This window comes from Oryza brachyantha, chromosome 4 (genome assembly GCF_000231095.2).
Source record: "Oryza brachyantha chromosome 4, ObraRS2, whole genome shotgun sequence".
NCBI classification, from domain to species: domain Eukaryota; kingdom Viridiplantae; phylum Streptophyta; class Magnoliopsida; order Poales; family Poaceae; genus Oryza; species Oryza brachyantha.
The window spans coordinates 1,888,651-1,902,791 of record NC_023166.2 but is presented as its reverse complement, the minus strand read 5'-3'; the positions used below and the strand labels follow the sequence as shown (position 1 = coordinate 1,902,791).

Sequence of the window (14,141 nt, the reverse complement as noted above, 5' to 3'; positions counted from 1 at the left end):
GAGAAACAAAATTTATGAAGTGACTTGTTTATTATTTACGATATGGTACCAACTGAAATTTGTGTCTGTATGATGGCCTAATCTGTTTGCTATTATCTACATCTTATAAATAAGACAAGTAGTTTGTTATTTCTGTTGATTTTGTTGCACACTAGCCCATCAAGTTTACTTATATTTAAAATATATATGATCATTTTACATGTCATGGAGGTAGAACATAGACATCAATTGAAATATGTGACTAATTTGCTGATCAATATGATTTTTCTTATTTGTTCCAAGTATGCTAGCAATCATCAATTGATGATTTGTGCTAATGTTGCCCACAATGGTAAGATACAATTTTACTATATATATTTATCAATTTATTGCCCTCCATTCATATTATATGTCTATAGACTTATTGATTTGTTTGCTTGCACTTTATGAATGATATTTATTAAAATACTCCTGCCAGTCATATTACAAGGTTTGGGTTATCTCAGGGCATTTACTTTGTTGTAGGTTTGTTCTTGTGAAACCCCATGGTTAAGATGACTGGTTTTAGACTGTTTATCACGGTTTATGCTGCATGATTTTTTCTGGCTCTTGTTTATTCTTATACTTCTATATAAAAAAACTAGATTACATGAACTAAATGATATAACTACACTCCTAAAATGCACATGATGCTCATACTTTAGTTAAATTTATTGACTATCCTAGATCTACATTTTTAGATGGAACAATATGAACTTACATTACTTGAAAGCTAATTCATGTGGCTCACTTTTAGTTGCAGAAATCACACGTATCATCATGGCCATTGGTGATACTAGATTGGAAGGCCTCATTTTAATTGTCTTGACCTATGTGGATTTGGGCTGCAGTTTGCGGAAAGTCCTATGAATTCTCACTGGGCTACACTGCTCATGTTCACTTCGTAAATTATTCATGAGCTTGATTTTATACCTTATTGCCTCTCAATCAAATTATAAGTGTGAATACAAGTAGAGTATTTTAGCAAGACTTTCGCTCAATCAAATTAAGTATATATGTATCCTATAATCAATTGAGGATCCTGTTGGTTAATTGGTAAGTGTGGTGGTGAACTTAGATCAGATAAATGTGTACATCAGCACTAATGTTATTGTTTTTCTTTTAGGACATGTATATTGTTTCTATTTGGAATTCAAACTAGAAGGTGGTGTAAGGAAAGTTTGAGATCCCCCCCTCCCCCGCTCATTCAGAGTTGCAGGTTCTTTCCTCTTTGCTAATTGATGAATATGAAAGAGTATATCAAGGCCTAGAGGAGGGGTGAATAGGCGATTTAAAAATTAAACCTAAAAAGCGGAAGCTGAGACTTTCGGAAGTTCCGGTCAATGGCTTCGGAACTTCCGGCCTTCGGAAGTTCCGTTGATCTTCGGAACTTCCGACAGCACCAGATCTAGAACAAGAAAGAAGTAGATCTAGCCAACCAAACCTCAAATAAGCAAACCACCTCCAAGCTTTGCACAAACAACAACTAGAGTACGCGCGGCAACCAAAAGCAAAGCTTAAATAACATGTTAGAGAGATTTCACCACAAGTGTAGACGGAGACTTTTTACCGAAGTTCCAATCCTTGAGGAGATTGTACTCTCCGTTGAGAAGCTCAAACTTGAGCCGGGTTCCAAAACCATTTCCTCGGGGTTGCACTTGTGCACTCCCCCTCACTCGAGGTATCTCTTCCCTTTCGAAGGTGAGATCCAACCTTTACAAACCTTTTTCCGGCGCACCACAAGAGCTTTAGTGGCTCGAGGAATGACGCCTAGCCGTCTAGGTGTCCTCAACCACCAAGAGTAACAAGCTAGTAAGGAGATCTTGGGATGAATCTAGTGCTCACGAAATTTCTCACGAAGTCAACACCAAGCACTCAAACCAACTCAAAACAACCAACTCTCACACACACAAAATCCAAATCACTTAGATCCGTGGAGAGGAGGAAGTGAGAAAGCAAGGCTCAAAGTGAATCTCAAGAAAAGCAAGCCAATGGCATAGAGATGAACATGTGAAGCAGCAACCCTAGCTTGAGGGGTTGGAGGGTATTTATACCCCTTCTCAATTTCTGTCCGTTGGGGGCAAAAGATTCCTTCTTCGAAACTTCCGGAGGTCTCCTTCGAAACTTCCGGTCAGTTCAAAATAGCAGCCCCCAACATTTAGAAAATTCAAAGTCAACTGTGAAAAGTCAAGTCAACGGAAGTTCCGGTCAACACTTTCGGAACTTCCGTGAATCTTACAGAACCGATTCTGGCTCCTTTGGAACTTCCGAAGGTCTCCTTCGGAACTTCCATGAAACTTACAGAACCGATTCTGGCTCCTTCGGAAGTTCCGACAGTACCTTCGGAACTTACGTAAATTCTAGCACAACTTCAAAAAGATAGCAAAAGATGCACTTCAAAAATATTTCTGAACACCGGATTCATTCCTAGATTTCATTTGCACACCCCTCTTTATAGTACGGCATTCCTAGTTAACTCAAATTCAAAGTAAATACACACGCCAACACGAATATACCGACTTTACTTCTCTTTTCACGTGGGCAGCGCAACAACAACTTTTTCATGAGGACTATTTATACCTTCACATTCTCACACTCGTCATTAGTTCTCACCATTTGATTGTCATTAATCACCAAAACAAATTAGGGGCCTAGATGCACTTTCAAAATAAAGTACCCTGACTATTTGCTTGTCCCCTGAAGAATGAAACCTATGTTTCATTCGAATAGAATTTTGCATACTTCTTCCATGTACCGGCTATTTATACTTTAGGTGATAACAATTATTTACTTATCTGAAAATTACCTCTGAATTTATTTCTCTATGTTCTAATAATAGCTGAATTGTGTCCTCCCTCATCTAGACTACTTTCAGATAAGAAAAGGGAATGGTGGAGCTATAAAACCTTCAGGTCCATTAACTCGGCTAACTAAATTGGTGGAGAGGTGTTGCGATCATGTCAGGCTGATAATCCCTTTTCCAATTTCATAGTATATTTTGTGTTCTTGCATAAGTCTGGATTAAACTTATCATTAAGCATGAAACTAATTAAGCGTATGTTTGACAATTGTAAAAAAAATAACCATATGCTTGTCAGCTTGTGTAACATGATCTTCCATGAGCTGAAGATGGTCTCTCAATTAGCAGAACAATAATGGTGGCCAACAGATTGGCCAAAAGTTCAATACTGAATCCTTTGATTGAATCACAAGTGAAACATATGGTAGGGGTGCCCAAACGGCGTAGTCCACCCTTCATACTATACTATGCCTGAGGCGTTTCTAATTCGTAACAATCCATTGATCTTAACTTTCCCAAGTTGCCATTTGAACTTTAGATAGCAGGGGGTGATCCATTATGCACTTTTAGTGACTTATAGGAAGTCAATATGTATTTTTTTTTACAGTCAAGCGCTTATTTTCAAGTATATATTAATAAAAGTGTTCCGAGAGTATAAACTATACCACATCTCATTTTTCTTAATTCTTTTTTTCTATAGATTCACAGTTCTCACTAAAATACCGTGTATTAAATATGAAATGTTAGTCTCTATATAAATTTATGTTTTAAAAGGTTAGTATAGACATCTATGTCATCAGCTTCGGTAGTAAGATTTTTATCTGTTAACACTAATTTGCTTGATCTAGCATCTTATCTAAGTTCTTCCCTTCTGACATGTGATTCACCCCAACTTAAAACATTTCTTAGCTGGTTTTTTAAGGGAAAATGTTTTTCCTTTGTCTAACTTGTTTTATACAGTGATATTATTTTGTTATCGACCTATTTATCTATAGCACAAAAATTGGTTTAATAGAAATGCCTATTTATCTATAGCACAAAAATGACTTGTAGTCTGGCTGTGCACATTTATGCATGTTATCAGCACAAATTGCTATTGCTTTATATGCCATTACCAATTGTCACTTTATATTATTAGCATGAGATATATTCTTTTTCTTGCTTCCAGGTTAAGATGGCAGATGGCAAATGTGAACAACTATACATCAGCAAGCAAAGAATCCCAGACTCCTCCAAGAAAGACAGCCACTATGATCATTGCAAGTTGCAACGCCAATTCGATTGTTCTAAAGAACCATATAAAGATCGGCCCAATTTATACTTTTCAGACAAGCTTTTGAACCAATTATTTCTATCACGCTCTAACATGAGAGGAGTGGATGCAAGCACATCAAAAAATGTATGTTTTTATTCAAATGAAAGCTATGTTGTACTGCTATCAATATTACATTTTGATATGTAAATATAATTCACAAACTAAATATATTTATAAATGTGGATTAACACATAAAATCTTCCTAACTAGGAAAAGTGATGTTTTGTTGTCTTAATTGTAGATGGGTTGGCATGGCGTGTAACACCTGCCTCCCACTCTAGTCATCATTTAGGAGCTCTACTAATATTTGAGTAGTTCACTTTATTGACATTTTAATAGTATCACACCATAATTATAAAGTTTACGGTAGGGTTTTTGGTTTCCTCCCGAGTCAATTTTGCAAGGTGAATTGGGTTATTTTTAAATCAATGGGTCAGGGGCAATCAAATGTCATTTCAGCAGCATACAAGCAGTGCCTAATTGATTATTTAGAGAAGAAATGGGAGAATAGCGTTTCAGAGCGTGTTGCATCAGTTTGAGAATGACATTTTAGTGAATCCAAAGTTAGAAGTGACGTTATAGCAAAATCATATTTCGAAGATGGTAAAATAATAATTTTCTCAACTTGGTGATGCCGCCACCGTATGTCGAATCTCCTCGCCATCGACGTGTCAGGGGAGGAGGAGATGGTGGCGTGTTTGGCCGCTGTTTAGGAGAAAATTGCTATTTTGCTACTGTATTATAAGAAGGCCACATGAAACTTCGTTTGATGAGTTTCCAACTATGAATCTATATATATTAATATTGACAAAATCATCATGAGTGTCTCACTGTGATGGGTACATCGTTAACTACAGTAAAAATAATTAGTTGTAAATATAATGATCTATGTCAGATCTAGGATTTAAACCTGACGGGCAAATTTTTTACCATATGAAACCTAACCAATTGACCTAGATCCTGTTCTATTTCTATTATTGTTGTCTGCAAAATAATGTTTGCCCGTTACTTATGTATTTAAAGTTTTTTTACTCCTAGCAAGCCTATTTTCTACTTTGATTTTTTTAGTCGTAAAGTTTGACCATTCGCCTTATTCAAAATTTTACAAATATAAAAAAAGATAAGTCGTGCTTAAGTTCTTTTGATAATAAAGTAAGTCACAAGCAAAATAAATGATATTTCATAATATTTTAAATAAGACAAATGGTCAATAAAAAAAAGTTAGTCATCTTATATTATAAAAAGGAGGAAACAGTAAATAAAAAAAAATCAACTCTCTGCCTCTATTTCTCACGACAGAAAGAAGAATGATTAAAAAAAAAACTGCCTCTCCCTCTCCCCTCGTCCCCCTCGGCGTCGCTCTCGTCCCCGTCCCGTCTCGTATCCTCGCGCGAGTTCGCCCGCCGCCGCCGCCGCCGCCGCCTGCGCCGATCTCCCTCCACCGCGAGCAGGGGCGCCACAATCCTACAAACTGCATCCTCTCCGGTGAGTATCCATCCATTACGCAGCCACCTCCCTTTTCTCATCTCTCTATCCACGCACTTTTTTTTTGAGTCTGCATGAACCCTAGCTTCTCCTCCAGATCTGAAGTTTCTCTCTTACTTTTGCCACAACCTTAAATAGGTCTCAACAATGAGCGCTAATATCCTTGGACCTTGACCCCTTTTTTTAATCCTAAATTTATTATGCATGTGGCAAGTGAGATGTATCCTGTAGTTGAGAAATTCCTTGTCATCGATATGCAACATTTGTGTTCCTCTGATGCCATATGAGTTTCATGCTCATATGCAGGATCTGGTGTGTAGATCAATATCATTTTAGTATCCCTTGTACCTGCGCAGTTCTTGCTCCATTTATGAGCCTTGAAGTTCAATAAAAGTTCCGTGTACTCTTCTTAAGAGTTCATCTGTCTTCAAATGGTTGAATTGAAATTTGTCACAGAAATTGACAATTTCATTCTTTCTTTTGAAGTTTGAACTATCTAGGTGTTTATGACCATCTCATCAATTGCTAGGTGCTAACTTCCCTTATTTTTTTAAGGGAGCTCTCTTTTGTTGTCTCTTGAATTTCATTGACCAAAGTACGTTTCGCTTACCCGTTCAATTCCGTATGTGATGTTACAAAAATAATGCAGTGTGTGGAGATTTGACACAGTTACACTAGGATTAGCTCTCTCAAGTCATAGAAGTGTACATATATTGTTATGGTGATAACAAAATTCCTTCATGTACTTCACTCTTTTTGTGTAACCTGTGGTGACCCTTGTTGAATTCTGGTCAATGTTTACTTGTAGAATCCAATGCAAGCTTGTGTTCAATGTTGAGACACCTGTTCACATAACATTTGTTTATACCTAACCAGTGTTTAGTTCTCTATTAATAGAAATGGGGCAAATTACTAATGTACTCCTAAGTAGTATCTAAGAATAATATTATGATTTTCTGATTGAAGTGCGTAGATGTTCACTTAGTCGAGGGTCTTGGTTTGAGTTTGGTATTTTGTAAATTCCATTTGTAAATATTTTTTTATACCTTGCAACAGGAACTTACCTTGCACTAAATGGCAACTATTCACTCACATAAACAAAAAGACACCATGCTAAAAAAACAATGATACAATGATATCAGAGTAGCATGAGCATAATAGAACATGGTTTGAATTATTGTTCAGCCAGTAAAGAACTAGGTATGTGATCTTTTTGTATGATAATTACTTGTGAATGGATGGGATATATGAGTAGTACTTACAGTTTTAGATCCTGTGAAACCATTCAGGTAGCATGAGCATAATAGAACATGGTTTGTATTATCATTTTGGTACTTTGGTATAACGAAATAAAGGAAATGCTACCTCTGTAGATTTCTATAAGGTGTATTTTATTTATATATATAAAATCTTCAAGATCACACTTTTAAATTTTTTCCCTGTAAAATAATCCAAAGCATACTATATCTGAAAACAATATTTCGTAAAAAAAAAACTTTGAAATATGATTCTATTTGCATTTTTTTCAAATGCTAGGAAAATACACATACTTCTGTAGAGTCTGGGAGACTGGCGCTGGAACCCGTGCCACAATATGGACCATAAATAACCATTGCTATAAGTTTTATGCTAATTACTGATAAAAAACTTAACTTATTAAACCTCTATGACGCTGGTTGGAATCTCTCAAGATTTGGGATGATTTGGGTTATGTCATAGCTATTTAAAAGCACAAATGAATAATTTAATTACTGCAAAGTTAAAATTCTTTTATAAAAATATTGTATGAGAGACTTTTATATAACTTTTACACGAAATATACTATTCAGGGCTTACGTAATGGACAGAGATTATGGCTCCCAATGTTCAGCTCATTGGTTTTGTTTATAAGACAAAATTTAAATTTAAAACTGAACTTTTGGAAATAATTTGTGATTTTTCATCGTAGTTTACTGTATAACATTTATTTTGAATCACTACGGACATGCATACAATAATTTTACCCATAAATTGTTTTGAATTACTTTGTCATAAAGTGAGACAATGTTGGTCTATAACAATATGGATTCTACCATATTTTTCGCTTATACTTATATACTTATAAGCTAAATTTGACTGTTTTTAACATTTATTTTGGGGTTTTTTCTCGTATTTTTTCATCACTTTCTTTTAGATCGCTAAGAACCTAAATATAAAAATAACTCACAAGTTATTTCATAATCATTAATAAATTATTTCGCTTAAGCCTAATTTCAGCCGATGTGAGCACCAAAATGCGTCGATCGTAAATAAATAAATTACAATAAAAGCAGGGGGGTTTGATGCAAAACGAGCCGGCAAAGTAGCATCCTTTCTCCTTCCTCTCGAAGAAAGAAACCAAAACGAGAAGAGAGACCGACCCGCGCTTGCTTTCCATCACCTCCGCCTCCCTCCGATCTGCTGCTGCGCTGCGACGTGTCCGGCGAGCAGGCGGCGCCCCCCACCCCCTCCCTCGACTCAATCCCCTGCGCGACCTTCTCGCCACGCGCGCCCCTCACCGCCCCTGCTGCCGCGCCCATCGTCTTGATCCGTTCCGTTTCTGAGTTGAATTGAAGGTATCCCTCCCTCCCTCCCCCTCGACCCTTGATCTGCCCCCGCTTGGATTAACACATCCATCCAGTTTTTGCTTTACTCCACTTGGGAATGATGATTTTGTGGGTTTCCTTCAGCTGATAGAGGTATAGAACCCCAGGCTGCATGTTTGGTCCGCTGCCGCGTTTAGATACTCGTGTTGTTGTTAGTCTTTCAGGAAGGATCATTTGCTTTGGTGAATTTTTTTTTTTTTAGATTTCATTTGGGGATATTTTTTAGTTTTTTGTACATTCAGTCTGGCGAAATCAATCTGTGATAATTTAGTGTCAAAATCCTGTGCATTTTTTTAAATGAGTGTGTTGTGTAAAATATAAGCAGGAATAATTGAATGCTATGCATAGTGATTATGCAAAAGTACTACACCAAATGCTTATGTATGTTAAGTTATGCTAATGCCATGTTGAATGTTTCAACTATTCATCTCTCAGGTGTTGCTTTGGCATTTTTTTTTTGTATATTCAGTCTGGTGAAATCAATTTGTGATAATTTAGTGTCAAAATCCTGTAAAGCAGAAATAATTGAATGCTATGCCTAGTGATTAAGCAAAAGAACTCCCCCCCTGGTACTACACTGAAATGCTTATGGATGTCAGGTGATGCTAATGTCATGTTGAAAGATTTGATTCAGTCATTTTTCTTCGCACTGTATGTACATATTCATCCATCCATCCATCGGTTTGACCAATCATTGTCCGTTTCAATGTTGAGAAACCTGTTATTAAATGGGGCAAATTACTAATGTACTCCTAAGTAGTACATAAGAATAATATTATGATTTTCTGATTGAAGTGCGTAGATGTTCACTTAGTCAAGGGTCTTGGTTTGAGTTTGGTATTTTGAAAATTCCATTTGTAAATAATTTTTTTTATACCTTGCAACAGGAACTTACCTTGCACTAAATAGCAACTATTCACTCACATGAGCATAATAGAACATGGTTTGAATTAATGTTCAGCCAGTAAAGAACTAGGTATGTGATCTTTTTGTATGAGAATTACTTGTGAATGGATGGGATATATGAGTAGTACTTACAGTTTTAGGTCCTATGAAACCATTCAGGTAGCATGAGCATAATAGAACATGGTTTGTATTATTGTTCAGCCAGTAAAGAACTATGTATGTGATCTTTTTGTATGAAAATCGCTTTTGAATGGATGGGATATATGAGTAGTACTTACAGTTTTAGATCCTGTGAAACCATTCAGGTAGCATGAGCATAATAGAACATGGTTTGTATTATCGTTCAGCCAGTAAAGAACTATGTATGTGATCTTGTGCGAGAATCACTTGTGAATGGATGGGATATAGGAGTAGTACTTACAGTTTTAGGTTGAGCATCTCAGTGAGAGCATGATTATCTAGTCAACCATGCTTTTTATATGTTCAAAATTGCAATTTTTACGTAGTATCCTGAAGTCCTCTTTTCTGTTTCTTTTATAGGTTTTTGAGCCAAGCACATGTCCAAGGCACGCAATGTTTTAGTTGCCACTGGTTTGTTGGCCTTCGCTGGTACTGGCTTAGCATTTCCATTCTATTTTGTGTAAGTGTAACTCTTTGTCTTTCCTTCACTTGTTAATAATCATGGAGAGAATTATTATGCACTCACCATACTTCTGTTATCTTTGCCCCTTCAGGAAATCAAAGAACAGACCCATCATTGATTCATCAAAGCCTCTGCCTCCACAGGCTACATTTCGAGGGCCATATGTGAATACCGGATCGCGGGACATCGGGCCTGATTATACCGACTACCCCAAGAAGTGATCTATTGTATGCTAACATCAGAGTGATCAACCTTCTTGGACACAGATGATTAATGATTCGATTACAGTGACCTGTAACTTCGAACATTGTATGTGCACTGAATGTATGAACCTCCAAAACCAACCTGCTATAGCTATGCAAACCAGCAGTGAACTAGCTCTAGTTGCGCCTAATCTGTCCAAGTGCTTCTATGGAGCTTCAGAATAATTTTAGCACATAGGTTCCTTTTATGTTTTATCTTTTGTTAGTTTTTGCATAGGATTATTTCGGCGGATCTTATATGGCACATAAATGTCGACGGCCTGCATCGAATTTTGAGTTGATATTTTGCACAAAATTTACAAATCATCGTTTCTCACAATTTTCCTTACATATGAATGTGTTCGAGGTTCAAGGAAGAAATATAATGTAGGAAATAGAAATTAAACAACAACAATTTGAAGTCATTTGGATTTTTGAATTACAAACAGACGAAGGTGGCAGTTTGGTGCTTTGGTATAACGAAATAAAGGAAATGCTACCTCTGCAGATTTCTATAAGGTTTTATTTATATATATTTAAATCTTCAATATCACACTTTTAATTTTTTTTCCTGTAAAATAATCCGAAGCATTCTATATCTGAAATCAATATTTTGTAAAAAAAAATACTTTGAAATATGATTCTATTTTTTCAAATGCTACGAAAATAGATGAACTTGTGTAGAGTTTGGGAGACTGGCGCTTGAACCCGTGCCACAAGAAGGACCATAAATAACCATTGCTATAAGTTTTATGCTAATTACTGATAAAAACTACAAAGTTTTGATCTTTTCGAAATCGAACTTGCCTTATAAAAGCTCTACGGCGCTGGTTGAAATCTCTCAAGATTTTGGATGATTTGGGTTATGTAGAAAGCTATTTAAGAGCACAAATGAATGAATTAACGCGGAGTTAAAATTCTTCTCTAAAAATATTATATGAGGAATTTTTATATAATTTTTTTACATGAAATGTATCATTCAGGGCTTACGTAATGCACAGACAATACGGCTCCCAACGTTCCGCTTTCGGTTTTGTTTATAAGCTAAAATTTAAATTTAAAAACTTAATTTTGAGAATAATTTATGATTTTTTCATCGTAGTACATTGTATAACATTTATTTTTAATCGCTACAGACATGTATAAAAAAATTATTCATAAATAGTTCGAATTACTTTATCCACAATGTGAAACAATGTGAGTCCATAACAATATGCGTTCTCCCATATGTTTTCATTTATATATTTAAATGCTTATAAGCCATATTTGAATTTTTAAACATTTATTTTGGAGATTTTTGCCTCATATTTTTTTATCATTTTATTTTAGATTGCTAAAAACATACGTATAAAATAATATATATTCATATATTATTTTATAATCACTAATAATTTATTTTTCTGGTAGTAATTTCAGCCAAACATTATTTATTAAAAAGTTTAAAAAATAAAAAAAATCTCAACACCAAGCCAACGTGCAAGATGTGAGAGCACCAAAACGCGTCGACCGTCAATAAATGAATTACAATAAACTCAAGGGGGTTTGATGCAAAACGAGCCGGCAAAGTAGCATCCTTTCTCCTTCCTCTCGAAGAAAGAAACCAAACCAAAACGAGACGAACGAGAGACCGAGCCGCGCTTGCTTTCCTCCGCCTCCCTCCGATCTGCTGCTGCGCCGCGACGCGTCCGGCGAGCAGGCGGCGCGCCCCCTCCCTCGGCTCGATCCCCTGCGCGACCTTCTCGCCACACGCGCCCCGCACCGCCCCTGCTGCCGCGTCCATCGTCTTGATCCATTCCGTTTCTGAGTTGAATTGAAGGTATCCCTCCCTCCCTCCCTCCCCTCGGTCCTTGATCCGCCCGCGCTTGGATTAACACATCCACCTAATTTTTGCTTTACTCCACTTGGGAATGATGATTTTGTGGGTTTCCTTCAGCTCATAGAGGTATAGAACCCAAGGCTACATGTTTGATCCGCTGCCGCGTTTAGATACTCGTGTTGTTGTTAGTCTTTCAGCAAGGATCATTTGCTTTGGTGAACCTTTTTTTTTTTTAGATTTTACATGTTTTAACTATTCATCTCTCAGGTGTTGATTTGGGGATTATTTTTTTAGTTTTTTGGACATTCAGTCTGGCGAAATCAATCTGTGATAATTTAGTGTCAAAATCCTGTGCATTTTTTTAAATGAGTGTGTTGTGTAAAATATAAGCAGGAATAATTGAATGCTATGCCTAGTGATTATGCAAAAGTACTACACCAAATGCTTATGTATGTTAAGTTATGCTAATGTCATGTTGAATGTTTCAACTATTCATCTCTCAGGTGTTGCTTTGGGATTTTTTTTTTGTATATTCAGTCTGGTGAAATCAATTTGTGACAATTTAGTGTCAAAATCCTGTGCAAAATTAAAGCAGAAATACTTGAATGCTATGCCTAGTGATTAAGCAAAAGAACCACCCCCCCCCCCCGGGTACTACACTGAAATGCTTATGGATGTCAAGTAATGCTAATGTCATGTTGAAAGATTTGATTCAGTCATTTTTATTCGCACTGTATGTACATATTCATCCATCCATCTATCCGTTTGACCAATCATTGTCCGTTTCTTTGTTGCAGCCATGTACAATAATTATGGAAATCCCCCTGGAATGCAGATGCCTCCTATAGGGCAGATGCCTTCTGCCGGGCAGATGCCCTCAGCAAATCCTCAGCCTGGCCAATTTGGCAATCCATTTTATGGTGCAAGCTCAGGTCTAATTAAAACTGGGTTAGGAGCATATGGGGAGAAGTTCCTGGGTTCCAGTTCAGAATTCATGCAAAGCAATGTGAGGAGCCAGTGAAGAACCATGTTCTTCCCTAGTGTTCTAATTGCTCACTATCTTATGTTCTTATTAGTTTTTCGCACCACCTCTGAATTTGTATTGATTTTGCAGATTAATAGGTACTTCTCCAACCCACAGTACTACTTCCATGTGAATGATCAGTATGTCAGGAACAAGTTGAAAGTCATACTGTTTCCGTTTCTTCACAGGGTAAATTGCTTTTTCAGAGAAAAAAACTGTAATGATTTTGTTCTTTGAACTGATGTACTGAAACAAACAAGTAATTGCATTGTCTTCTCAGGGGCACTGGACTAGGATAAGCGAGCCTGTTGGTGGCCGATTGTCATACAAACCTCCAATCTATGACATTAATGCACCAGATCTTTACATCCCTTTCATGGCATTTGGTAGCTTCATTATTCTTGCGGGCTTCACATTAGGTTTCATGGGGAAGTGAGTTCTGTTGACTATTGTTCTCTGATTGCGAAACATATCAAGCCCATTGTGCCTCATGCAATTGACATCTATGCAGGTTTACTCCAGAAGCTATAAATCTTCACTTTAGCAGAGGACTCATTGGATGGGCCTTACAGATTGTGATCCTGAAAGGGCTGCTCTACTCGATGGGCGGTGGTGAGGTTCCACTGCTTGACCTGGTAGCTTATGGTGGATATTTATTTGCTGGGCTTTCACTTGCCATTGTCTCAAGGCTTCTGTGGGCTTACTCGTATTACGTTCTGATGCCATGGATGAGCCTTTGTATGGGGGTGTTCCTGGTGAGGACGATGAAGAGGGTGCTCTTCACGGAGATGAGGAGCAGCGAGAGGCACTCAACGCGGCAGCACTATTTCTTGCTCTTCCTGGCAATCGCGCAGTTCCCCCTGTTCTTCTGGCTTGGCAATATAGGTGCATGAGAAATTTTTCTGGTTGCATTTTGTCGGTATAATAGTTAACTGTGGTGTTTAGGCGCGTTGTAAAATAGTTCCAATGAATGATTTCAACAGCTTGTGCCGTTTGTCCATTAGAGCATGTTTATCGACAGGGCTTGGTAGATAATGTGCCTGTGTAAAGTTCATTAGTTTTATTATTGAGCTTATAAGTGGATTTATGTTGGATCTCCGCAAATAATTTTGTTTTAGAATGTTCCTGTGGAGACAATTTTGCTCTTTTAGAATATTTTTGGAACTATATTTTCCCCAGAAATCCTTCATCCATACACCTTTTGCTTTTGATGTCTGGTTACCTGTTCTGTTTTGGAATTCTTTTTTTACTATATTTGTGATTGGAGG

The 14,141-nt window shown here is 37.0% G+C and overlaps 1 protein-coding gene across 1 annotated transcript; it reads left to right on the top strand.

The window, feature by feature from the left end:
* Positions 1–11,607: 11,607 nt before the first annotated feature.
* On the top strand, positions 11,608–14,010 carry LOC102718538 (protein YIF1B-like). The gene is made up of 5 exons (XM_006652035.3): positions 11,608–11,849; positions 12,647–12,855; positions 12,964–13,062; positions 13,154–13,305; positions 13,385–14,010. Exons 2-5 carry the CDS (start codon positions 12,649–12,651, stop codon positions 13,764–13,766), a joined length of 840 nt encoding a protein of 279 aa, XP_006652098.1. The 5' UTR covers positions 11,608–11,849; positions 12,647–12,648; the 3' UTR covers positions 13,767–14,010.
* Positions 14,011–14,141: the final 131 nt, after the last annotated feature.

What these genes read in the sequence shown, in the direction of transcription:
- LOC102718538 (XM_006652035.3), top strand. Translation starts at nt 12,649, where the DNA reads ATGTACAATAATTATGGAAATCCCCCTGGAATGCAGATGCCTCCTATA. An exon ending in CAGAATTCATGCAAAGCAAT is followed by an intron (nt 12,856 to 12,963) that starts GTGAGGAGCCAG and finishes TTGATTTTGCAG; the next exon opens with ATTAATAGGTACTTCTCCAA. An exon ending in ACATTAGGTTTCATGGGGAA is followed by an intron (nt 13,306 to 13,384) that starts GTGAGTTCTGTT and finishes ACATCTATGCAG; the next exon opens with GTTTACTCCAGAAGCTATAA.